At 43.2% G+C, this 10,595-nt stretch overlaps 1 protein-coding gene across 1 annotated transcript; it reads left to right on the forward strand.

The window, feature by feature from the left end:
• The first annotated feature begins 60 nt into the window (after positions 1-60).
• LIF (LIF interleukin 6 family cytokine) lies at positions 61-5,139 on the forward strand. Its single transcript, XM_081966486.1, has 3 exons — positions 61-124; positions 3,117-3,295; positions 4,655-5,139. The coding sequence occupies exons 1-3, from the start codon at positions 94-96 to the stop codon at positions 5,093-5,095; spliced, it is 651 nt and encodes a 216-aa protein (XP_081822612.1). The 5' UTR covers positions 61-93; the 3' UTR covers positions 5,096-5,139.
• Positions 5,140-10,595: the final 5,456 nt, after the last annotated feature.

Below are 10,595 nucleotides of genomic sequence, written 5' to 3' on the forward strand. Positions count from 1 at the left end.
TCTCATTCGGTATATAACCAGTCACGACGTTCCTTTCCAGGCATCACTTTTATGAATGAACTCTTCTGCGAGCTGCTGTTACGTCACACTAGGATGCAACTTTCAATGAGATCTCTCGTGGCAGGTAAAAAAATAATAACAATAATGGATCCAAATTGTTTTCCCCAAGTTTTGATTGTTGTTTTTGGATTGCCGTTGAACCTTGTCAAGGTACGCAGCTGGAATGAACCAATTTCAAACTTTCACATTAGTCCTTTCTCTTGTGCCATGATGAGGACTAGCCTCATTTGGCTAAATGTGGGCATTTCATCTGAAGTTTTTTTTAAAAAAGATTTTCTTTTCATCTATTCCGGATTCGCTGGGAAATACCTGGTTCACCAATTAAAGAGCTGCTTCTCTTAGCAAGTGTTGCTTGTCCAAGAAAATTGGGGAGGGGTGTGCAACTAAGGATGAGGTAGGGCCAGTTTGGGGTAGAGGCATCAGGTTAGAAATGGAAAGTTGTGGGTTCTAGTCTTACTTTTAGAGCGAAAGGCAGTTGGGTGGCCTTAGGCAGGCCTTCTTCTTCTCGATCGCAGGAAGCATCAACGGGATGAAACTTCAAGGATGCAAATACAGATTAGAAATGCTGGCTACTAAGAGCTGCCAACCAGTGGAATATGTCACGGCTTCCTTCCCTCTCACTTGGAAGTTGTTGACAGAGATGGATCGTTATCCAGTGCAGGGGGTTGGACTTGATGACCTCTTAGTTCCCTTCCAACTCTATGATCTTCACTTATTTATTAACTCAATCTGTATGCTTGCCTGTTTTGCTATCCACGAGGCTATGAAAGAAACGAAAGAAAAGGCGCGAAGAGAAAAAAATATCTGCTGTGAACTCCGCGTAGGCTTCAGGAAGGGCATCCGGCCAGTAAATGCTCAGCTCCATCCAGTCACCCTAATTTGACCACAAATTAAGGGATTCCCTGGTCATTAAAAAGGGGGGGAGTTTTAGATGCTATGCAAGAAGTCAACTTTAATGGAAGGAGCATACTTGGGGATCTGTTTTTTACAGAACAGGTCAATGCGCTTTAGCCAATGTTGGCAGGACTTTCTGAATGACTGCAAAGCTCGACGGTCAAAAATCCAAACAGGGGCCTTGTTCTCAGCAGACTGAGGGTTCAAGAAGCCCCCCCCTCCGGGTTTTGCCTTAAAATCCAAACTTAAACAGCTTTGCGTTCTCCTTCCTGTCTTTGGAGCCTTAGCGAAAACAACCACGTTGTGCTGCGTGATGTAACGTTTGCTGGATTGCAGTTTCCAGCTTGTGAGTTTCATCACTGCGCAACCTTTTCTCCCAGTCTTTTTATTTCCTCTAGATCACACCTCAGAGTGTCAGAATCCCCTGGGCTTTGTGCAATCATCCTTCTCCAGAGAGAGGTGTGTGCCTGGATTTGAGGGAGGCATGTCCAGGCTGAAAATTCTGCTAGATTTCCTGTTATTTATTTTATTTTTTTAAAAAAAATCCTTGCTGGGACCTTTTTTCTCTTCTCTTTCACCCTCCAGAGATCTTGCTTTTTTGGGGGGTGAGGGACACCTCCTCTTCTTCTTCTTCTTCTTCTTCTTCTTCTTCTTCTTCTTCTTCTTCTTCTTCTTCTTCTTCTTCTTCTTCTTCTTCTTCTTCTTCTTCTTCTTCTTCTTCTTCTTCTTCTTCTGGACTTCTCCCATCTCTGTTTTGCTTCATCGTCCTTCTGCGTTGCTGGAGGCTAGCGTTCTGCTAAGCATCCGTTTGGAGGAGGTTTCTCCAAGGGCAAACATATCAAATCCCCTCTTTGGTTTGTTGCGGTTGTCGTGTTGTTGGTCGCCTGTCAAATCGGCCAGGCGCACGGAATCAGGGATGTGACGCTTAGAGCTGCCTCAGCTGTTTCCTCGACACAACGGCGGGCCTGAGTAGAACCTGCAGACGTTGTGAGCGCTCCATCATTGGGAGGCTTTGAAGAAGAGACAGGATAGCTACTTGTCTGGAATGGTATGTGGGAGGTCTCTTGCTGGAACAGGGCGGGGTTTGACTAGAAGACCTCCAAGGCCCCTTCCGACTCTGTTATTCTGTCATTAGAATCAAAACAAAGGTTTTGACTCTAATAGCTTTATTATTCCACATTCTATTCTATGCCCTATGTTTGAGCCAAATTGAGGGACTGGTAGAGAAGAGGGGATTCACTTGCTATCCGAAGCACCCGAGGGCAGACGAGAAGCAGGGTGGAACCTTAAGGAGGAATTTCCTGACATTGTGAGAACGACTCATCCGTTAATCAACAAATTGATCAGGCTTGTATGTGTGAACTCCTTGCAGTTCTGCGCAGAGGGGAAAGCGGGGGGGGGGGGGGGGTTCAAAGCAGCTTCCTGTCTGCCTGACTTATCTAGGAAATTTTGCAAATCAAAAAAAAAAGGTTAGGGGTAATATTTCGCTTTAGGTTCTACAAAAGTATGTGACTTAAGTCAAAATGCAAAGGCAGTTTTTTCTTTTTTTAAAAAAAATTGTAAACAGTGGCAAAAAAAATTCAGGACCGAAGGTGGGAAAACGAGGACGGAGTGAGATAAAATGTAGAAAAGATGTGGAGACTCTAGAAAGAGTGCAGAGAAGAGCAACAAAGAGGATGAGAGGACTGGGGGCTAAAACATATGAAGAACGGTTGCAGGAACTGGGTATGTCTAGCTTAAGAGAAAGAAGCACTAGGGGAGACATGATAGCAGTCTTCCAATACCTCAAGGGTTGCCACAAAGAAGAGGGAGTCAAGCTATTATCCAAGGCACCTGAGGGTAGAACAAGAAGCAATGGGTGGAAACTAATCAAGGAGAGAAGCAACTTAGAACTGAGGAGAAATTTCCTGACAGTGAGAACAATTAATCAGTGGAACAGAAATTGCCTCCAGAAGTTGTGAATGCCCCAACACTGGAAGTCTTTAAGAAGATGTTGGATAGCCATTTGTCTGAAGTGGTGTAGAGTTTCCTGCCTAGGCAGGGGGTTGGACTAGAAGACCTCCAAGGTCCCTTCCAACTCTTCTATTCTAAAGCTTGTGAGGTTCACCTGCTTTTTGGTTTTCTGACTAAACTTTGCCACCTCTGCTTTGTGTTCCCACCAGGAGTTGTCTCCGTGCTGTTGATCGCACACTGCAGGCTCTCATCTGGGAGACCTTTGCACCAAAACAGCAACAATTCCATGTGTCACGACGTTCGGCCTTGCAAGCATCCCGTTTTTGACCAAGTGCGGTGCCTGGTGTCACATCTGAACATGTCAGCTCCAGCGCTGTTTGAGAATTATGTAAGTGATCTCTGTTGGTATCCTAAGTACCGGTCGGCCTTGATTTACGACTGTCAACTGGAGTTACAGTCGTAAATGTATGCCATTTCGTCCACCGAAAACGGAAGGATAGACACGTTGAGTCCCACAACGGACGAATGACCGCAAAAGTTGATGGTTGTCCCAGTTGGTCATTTGCATCCTTTTAGAGGGTCTTTGAGGCCACCTGGAGGTAGATAAACCTCTAGGTGACCTTAACGGCGTGCTAAAAAGAATGCAAATGACCAACTGTCTGCAAGGAGTGTCAATCCTTCCATTCCCCACCATCCGGTCAGACCCGAAGAAGCTTCTTGGATGAGGAGCGAAACGTCTTCGAAGAAAAAACAAGAAATTCCAGTCGCCTCCTGAAAAAAAAAGCACCTTTGGGACAACCGTGACCTGGAGAAACTCCATAGAGCAAAAGTTGATGGAGTTAGCTAAACTGATTGGCTTTGATTAAAGAAAAGAATGCAAATCATTTTGTTTCTAAAGGGGTACCTTGGTACTCAACCTTTTGTGCGGTACTCAACCTACAAGCTAGAACTTGTTTGGGTTGGCTGCCTTGTGACTCACTACAGTATTCCTCACGGGGGGGGGGGGAATTGTTTGTTACTCATTGTTTTTGGTACTCATTGCGCCTCCCGGAACCCATTAAGGATGAGTATCATTGTAGTTGGAAACCACTTCTGAACTTTGTGCTTGAGGTGGGAAAAAAAATGAATGCTTGATTTTGGGTTTCACTGATCGGATAAGTTAGTTGTTATAGAATTAGCTAGTAATTGTTATTTCCTGGCGGTTACAACAATTAATCAGTGGAACAGAAGTTGCCTCCAGAAGTTGTGAATGCTCCAACACTGGAAGTTTTAAAGAAGATGTTGGATCTCCATTTGTCTGACGGGGTGTAGGGTTTCCTGTCTAAGCAGGGGGTTGGACTAGAAGACCTCCAAGGTCCCTTCCAACTCTGTTATTCTATTCTATGATTATATAAAAGTAAAAAGTTGAGGTTGTATGCTATTACCTGATTCTACTGCACCAAAAGGAATTGGAAGTCACTGCTTTTATTTTGGAGGTGGGTGGGTGAAAGTGGCATGTGGGTCTTGAATGCTCTCAACATGTTTCATTCTCCAAACATGGATGCCAATGTGGGAGGAAGGCGTGTCCATCCTTGGCCATTTTAACACCACGCTGACTGGGGAATTCTGGGACTTGAAATCCACAGCGGGTCTTAAAGTGACTGTGATTGGACACTCCAGGTGTGACACTCCGAAAGGAAAGGCCTTTGTCTTCTGAAATGAATGTTTACGTCGCTAAGTTTGGTTCTTTTTCATTTCTCTGGAGCAGCTCAGAACCCAAGGACACCCCTTCACCGAGAAGAAGAAGTTGGATGAGTTTTGCGAGCCTGACCAGGAGTTTCCTCCCTTCGTCGCCTCGCTCAGTGACAAGGAGAGGGTGGTCAACCTCTACAAGATCTTTGTCTTTTTCAACGCTTCCTTGGACAACATCACCAAAGACCAAGAGAGCTTCGAGAACATTGAGTCCAAAGAAGACTTGCTACGGAGGCTCAGAAATACCACCAACAACACCGCTGGCCTTCTGTCCAATCTCACGTGCCTGCTCTGCTCCAAGTACAAAGTTAACCATGTGGACGTGACCTATGGCAATCATTCCAGCACCGACACCTTTGAGAAAAAGCAGAAAGGTTGCCAGATACTCCGGAAATACACAAAGGTCATCCGGCATGCGGCACAAGCATTGGGACATTGTCGTCACAAGCAGACGTGATGCTGAACTGCCCACCCTGGTCTGATCCTCCTTCTCCTTCTCTGCCTCTTCTCTTCTTTCGCCTGCTCCTCCTGCTCCTCCTTCTCCTTCATCATCATCATCTTCTCCTTCTCCTCCTTCTCCTTCTTCTTGTCCTTCTCCTTCTCCTCCTACTATTTCCTATCTCCTTCTCTTTCTTCTGGACCTTCTTACCATCTTCTCTTTTCATACAGAGAAGAAGAAATCCCGCTGGATACGGAGGGCTTCTTCTGTAATTTCAACTTCTAGGCCACTAGCTTGTCTTGAAATTGTTTTCCCACCCTGTTCAGTGGTGGAAACGCCAGAGTATTTATTTGCATCTCAGGGTTGTGTTACACACAAAAATTCGACTTCTCTGCCTGCTTTCCTATATATATATATTATTCCTCTTAAAAGAGCCAGAGAGTCCAGCACCTTAACAAATATTTAAAGGACAATGAAAATCAAGAAGATGTACTTATATAGAGATGTGCGTCTATCTAAATATAAACAAAGGTTGGGATGAAAGGATGAGAATTAACATTTTTCTGCTAACCGCGGGAATAATTTTAATAGCCCTTTTCTGCAGGGCGGAAAACTTCCCGAAGCCTCAGGCGTTTTTGAAATTTCACTATCCCTTGTTTAGTCGATGTCTAGTTTAATTTAATAATAGTTTAATAATAGTTTATTGGATGTATTTTTATGATAATATCTAATGTTATTATTTTATTGTTCTGTATTGGAGATATTGGGGTGTGTGTGTGTGTGTGTGTGGGTGGGTGGGTCTGTACACCCACATAAGCACACAATCACACATATAGTTTACTGCTGGCTAGTCTTGTGGCTGCTAGAATCCGTCCCTTTAAAAGTTTTTTTTTTTAATTCCAGTGTTGGGTGACACAACGTTTTTGAATTATTTGGGGTTCAAATGAGCATGTCCCCCAAAAAACCAAAACGATTGTCACCAACATCCATGTCCTCATCGTCATGGGACCTTGTTCTCAAACCGTGACATTTGTAACCCTCAGCTTCCTTCCCTAAAGGTGCTTTTTCAAGGGGACACTGGACTTCGTTTTCCCAGGAAGACCTTTCGCTTCTCCTCCGAGAAGGTCCTTCGGTTCTGACTGAATGGCTGGGAAACGGAAGATCCTCTGGTGGTTAGTACTCTCTCTGAGAGCCACTGAAGCCACTAGGAGGTTTTCCTGTGCCCTGAGTAGTGCAAAGGGGTGTTGGGACTGCTGAAAGGACTGCGTTGTAGACTAGAGACAGATGAGATCCTATCCCTCCCCCTCTGTTGAGGGAGGGCTGTTCCATTTTAACGTTGATGGCTTCCTTTCAAACCAGTGGTCCTCTCTGTCCAGAATGTGGACTTCACTGAGAAGCAAAACTTCAAAGAAAACCAAAGTCCAATTGCCACTTGAAAAAGCACCTTTGGGACATAACATAGCTAGGACCTGGATGTTGGAGAATCTCCAGAAACACTTAGCTTCCTCCACTATTGGCTGTGATAGCCGAGTCCAGCATAATTCAGAATTCCTATCTGGTCCAGGAGCTGAGCTGGATCACATCGCGGTAAAAACCACTTTGGTTGACAACCAACTTGGTGCCTTCTTAGATCTCTCTTTCCCAGCCGCACACACTCTATGTATGATAAATGACAGTGCCGATCTACCTCACAGGACTGTTGTGGAAACGATCGAAAATGCTTTGAATGTTATTTATTATCTCTCTTGTTTTTTTTTAAAAAAAGCAATATTCCAAGACTTCTCTCCGGTTCGAAGAGGGTTTTTTGTCTTTCAGTATTTTGCCTGCATATTTTTATGTAAAGAATTTTGTTTTAAACTATGCCTAAACGTGCACTAAAATTGAGAGAGGGGGGGAGGGAGAGAGAGAAAGAGAGAGAGAGAGAGAGAGATGGAAAGAGGAGTTGCAATAATTCCAAATTTTGAGGGATACAATAATCCCAGCTAACCCTAATTCTAATCCCAGCCCCAGCGCAAAAGGGAAACTTTAGAAAAACGCACGGAGAACAAAACTGTAATGGAAAAATGTATTTTTTTCCCCAAGCGAACTGGTGGATGCTGAACGAAACGAATGTGTCGATTCCATTCCATGCAATTTCACCTTTGAATAGGTTGGGTGTGTACTTAAAACAGCTTCTAATCTACAGATTGGATGCATTCACACAAACCATGTTTGACCTTCAGGACCAAATTCACCTAGCTTTGCACAAGACCTGGGACTGCTTGAAACTAAACCCCCACTGCATGACGGGCCACCAGAGAAAATCAAAACTAGCCAGGATATAAAATCCAATGGTGGTTTAGTATGTTGTATGAATGCAGCCCCCGGATTCGTAACTGACTTGGTTAATCAGGTGGTGAGGACACAGTTACCTGGGCTCCCTCACTACTGAGAATTTGCTTGAAGTGTTACCTCCTGGGACCTTCTTGGGATACTCCGAGATACAAAGAACTACTTTTAAAAACAAACAGATAACTAGATCAATAGCTTTTTTTCAAAGGTGGTACCTTGGTTGGGTTGAATCACCCAGGTTCTGCAATAACTACCCTGTATCCCTGAAAATAAGCCCTCCCCGAAAATATTGCAATGCAGCAGCAGCCAGGAGGTGACCACGCTCGCCGCCTCCTGCACCTCAAAATTAATAAGACCTCCCCGAAAATACGGCCAAGCGCTTATTTCGGGGCTCAGAAGAAAATAAGACCCTGTCTTATTTTCGGGGAAACATGGGTAGTCCTTTTGAAAACTTCATTTTTAAAAATTGTTTGGCATAGACTCCTGGTCCAACTCCTTCTCTCCAAATGGAGATATATATATATTTAAAGGCTAGGAGGTTTACCTCTCTTCTTTCTCCGCTTCTTCGACCTTCTCACTATCCGATGCCTCTGAGATGGATGGTTGAGAAGGACAAAAGTTTCTAACCTTGGAAAGAGCCAGTTGTAAAAACTGGAGGAAACTTCAACCCGATAATCTCATCTTTGGAGTTCTGGAGATGGCAGGGAGATGAGGAAGGTATCTTAGGAAGGAACCAGGGCCAGATTCAACCTGAATGAGCAGAAATCTCCCACCAACTTTCTAAACTTAAAACAATCGTGATTGCGCCTTAGAATTTAAATGGAATGTATTTTGTCTGAAATTTGGGACTCATGTTTTTGGGAGCTTCCGCACTAGAATATTCTTAGACTCTTGTTTGTTGTTCTTGATGATGTTAATAATAATAATAATAAATAATAATAATAATTAATAATATTATTAATAATAATATATTTATTTTTGGGCCAAGGCAACAGGATTCTCACTTTTGACTGAAAGAGGGGCCAAGCGACGATTTGTTTGGGGCCAGCTCTCAGGTTTTATGTGACTGTGTGAAAAATGATGGATCCTTCAGTGGCATAAATCTTTTTTATATTTTTATACGTTGGATTTTATATGCATTTTATAAAATAAATTGTATTTAAATAAATAAATAAAAGCCTCCTCAGAATCTTGTTGTGATTTCTCAGTCTTAGCTACTTCTGGATGTCTGGGATAGGATTTAGATTTTCTTTTTCTCCTCTATATCAAGTTGAACTCCTCCAGGTGTAAAGTTATTCGTTCAATGTTTCATCATTTCAAATAATTGCTACAACGACCCGGAAACCGATATTACCTACACATGATAAACTCAATTTATAATCTCAATTGGGACAGAATTTCTCTTGTTAAACCAGGGTGGTTGTTAATGGAGTCTCACACCTGATTTTTGGGACATGGTTGTTACGCGAATTGCTTCAGTTGTAAAGTGGATCACATTGTCATTAAGCAGATCTGGCTCCCCCCCACTGACTCTGCTTGTTGGATGTTGGCTGGGGAAATCACACATGGGAACCATATGACCCTGGGATGCTACAACCATCGTAAACACGCGAGGGTTGCCAAGCATCTGAATTTTGGGAACCATGGAATCCTGCAAAGGTCATAAGTGGGAGGACTGGTCATCAGTCACATTTTTCAGCACCAACTTCAAATGGTCATTAAAGGAATGATTCAAAGCTGAGGACTACTTACTTTCAGTGATAAATTGTTCAAGAGAGGGGTTTGACACAGCAGGCGTAAGCTGTAAAAAACAAAAAAGCCAACACTCTTATTAAGGATAATTGTTATTTATTTATTGCTTCAAGCATGAATTAGATAAGAGATATAAGTACAATCATAATTATGTGTACATGAAATGAATATTAAAATGCCCTTATATAAATGTGATCACATCTAACATTTGGTGTGCAGTTCTGAATACCATCCTTCCTTCCTTCCTTCCTTCCTTCCTTCCTTCCTTCCTTCCTTCCTTCCTTCCTTCCTTCCTTCCTTCCTTCCTTCCTTCCTTCCTTCTCTCTCAATTTAGTTGATAGATTGGTTGATTGAATCATTCCTTCCTTTCTTTCTTTCCTTCTTTCTTTCTTCTCCCTCTCTCTCAATTGATTGATTGAATGTTTCTTTCCTTCTTTCTTTCCTTCTTTTTCCTTCTTTCTTTGTCTTCCCTTCCTTCCTTCCTTCTCTCTCTCTCAATTTAGTTCATTGATTGATTGAATCTTCCTTCTTTTTCCTTCTTTCCTTCCTTTCTTTTTTCTTTCTTGCAAAAGTATGAAGCAAGAATTGGAAGAGGCTCAACAGGATGTCAAAAAGGCCCCTTTCAGTTCATTATCTGGAAATCAGCAACTTCCCAGTTTCACACTGTACATAAACTCTAAACTTAGCCAACGATGTCACTGCCAAAATCGGCTTGCAAGAGGAAAGAAGCCAGAAAGTCACATGCACACTGGAAAGAATCCCAGTTACAGGGATGCCTTCACACTCCCTATTCAGCCTCTGTTTGAGACTCTCCAGGTCAACACGGATGTCTGGGTTGAATTTATGTAGCTATTCCAGAATGGGACAATTACCACCGCCATCTCAACACGGCCAACTCAATGCAGCCAACTCCCTGCAGGACAAAGTCACAGAAACTCCACGCGGGAAATTGTTACCTGCCACTGTTTCTGCCAGATAATTTCCATTTTTGTCATACGGTCAAAGAAGCAGTAGCAGATAACGGTTATCGCATTGAGGCATCCTGCATGGACTTTGCTGTGGCACGTTGTCTGGCGAGTTGGCCATGGCGCCTTTTCTCATGGTGAGTTGGCTACAGAGAGATGGCCATGTTGAGTAGGCCATGTTGAGTTGCCTGCGGTACAGTGTATCTACACGCAAGATACTACTGTACTGCAGTAGTGAGGCTACACTTGGAATACTATGTCCAGTTCTGGGCACCATGAAACAGAAAAAGGTTGCTTAGACTCTAGAGTTTGAAGTCCATACATGTTAAAACGTGTCGGCTGGGGAATTCTGGGAGCTGAAGTTAACCCATCTTAAAACATGCTGGCTAGGGAATTCTGGGAGCTGAAGTCCACAAATCTTAAAGTTGCCAAGGTAGAGAAATTGTTAGTATTATTGGGGATACCAAAAC

This window comes from Natrix helvetica, assembly GCF_964273705.1.
Source record: "Natrix helvetica genome assembly, chromosome: 14".
NCBI lineage: Eukaryota > Metazoa > Chordata > Lepidosauria > Squamata > Natricidae > Natrix > Natrix helvetica.

What these genes read in the sequence shown, in the direction of transcription:
- LIF (XM_081966486.1), top strand. Translation starts at nt 94, where the DNA reads ATGCAACTTTCAATGAGATCTCTCGTGGCAG. An exon ending in AATGAGATCTCTCGTGGCAG is followed by an intron (nt 125 to 3,116) that starts GTAAAAAAATAA and finishes TGTTCCCACCAG; the next exon opens with GAGTTGTCTCCGTGCTGTTG. An exon ending in CAGCGCTGTTTGAGAATTAT is followed by an intron (nt 3,296 to 4,654) that starts GTAAGTGATCTC and finishes TCTCTGGAGCAG; the next exon opens with CTCAGAACCCAAGGACACCC.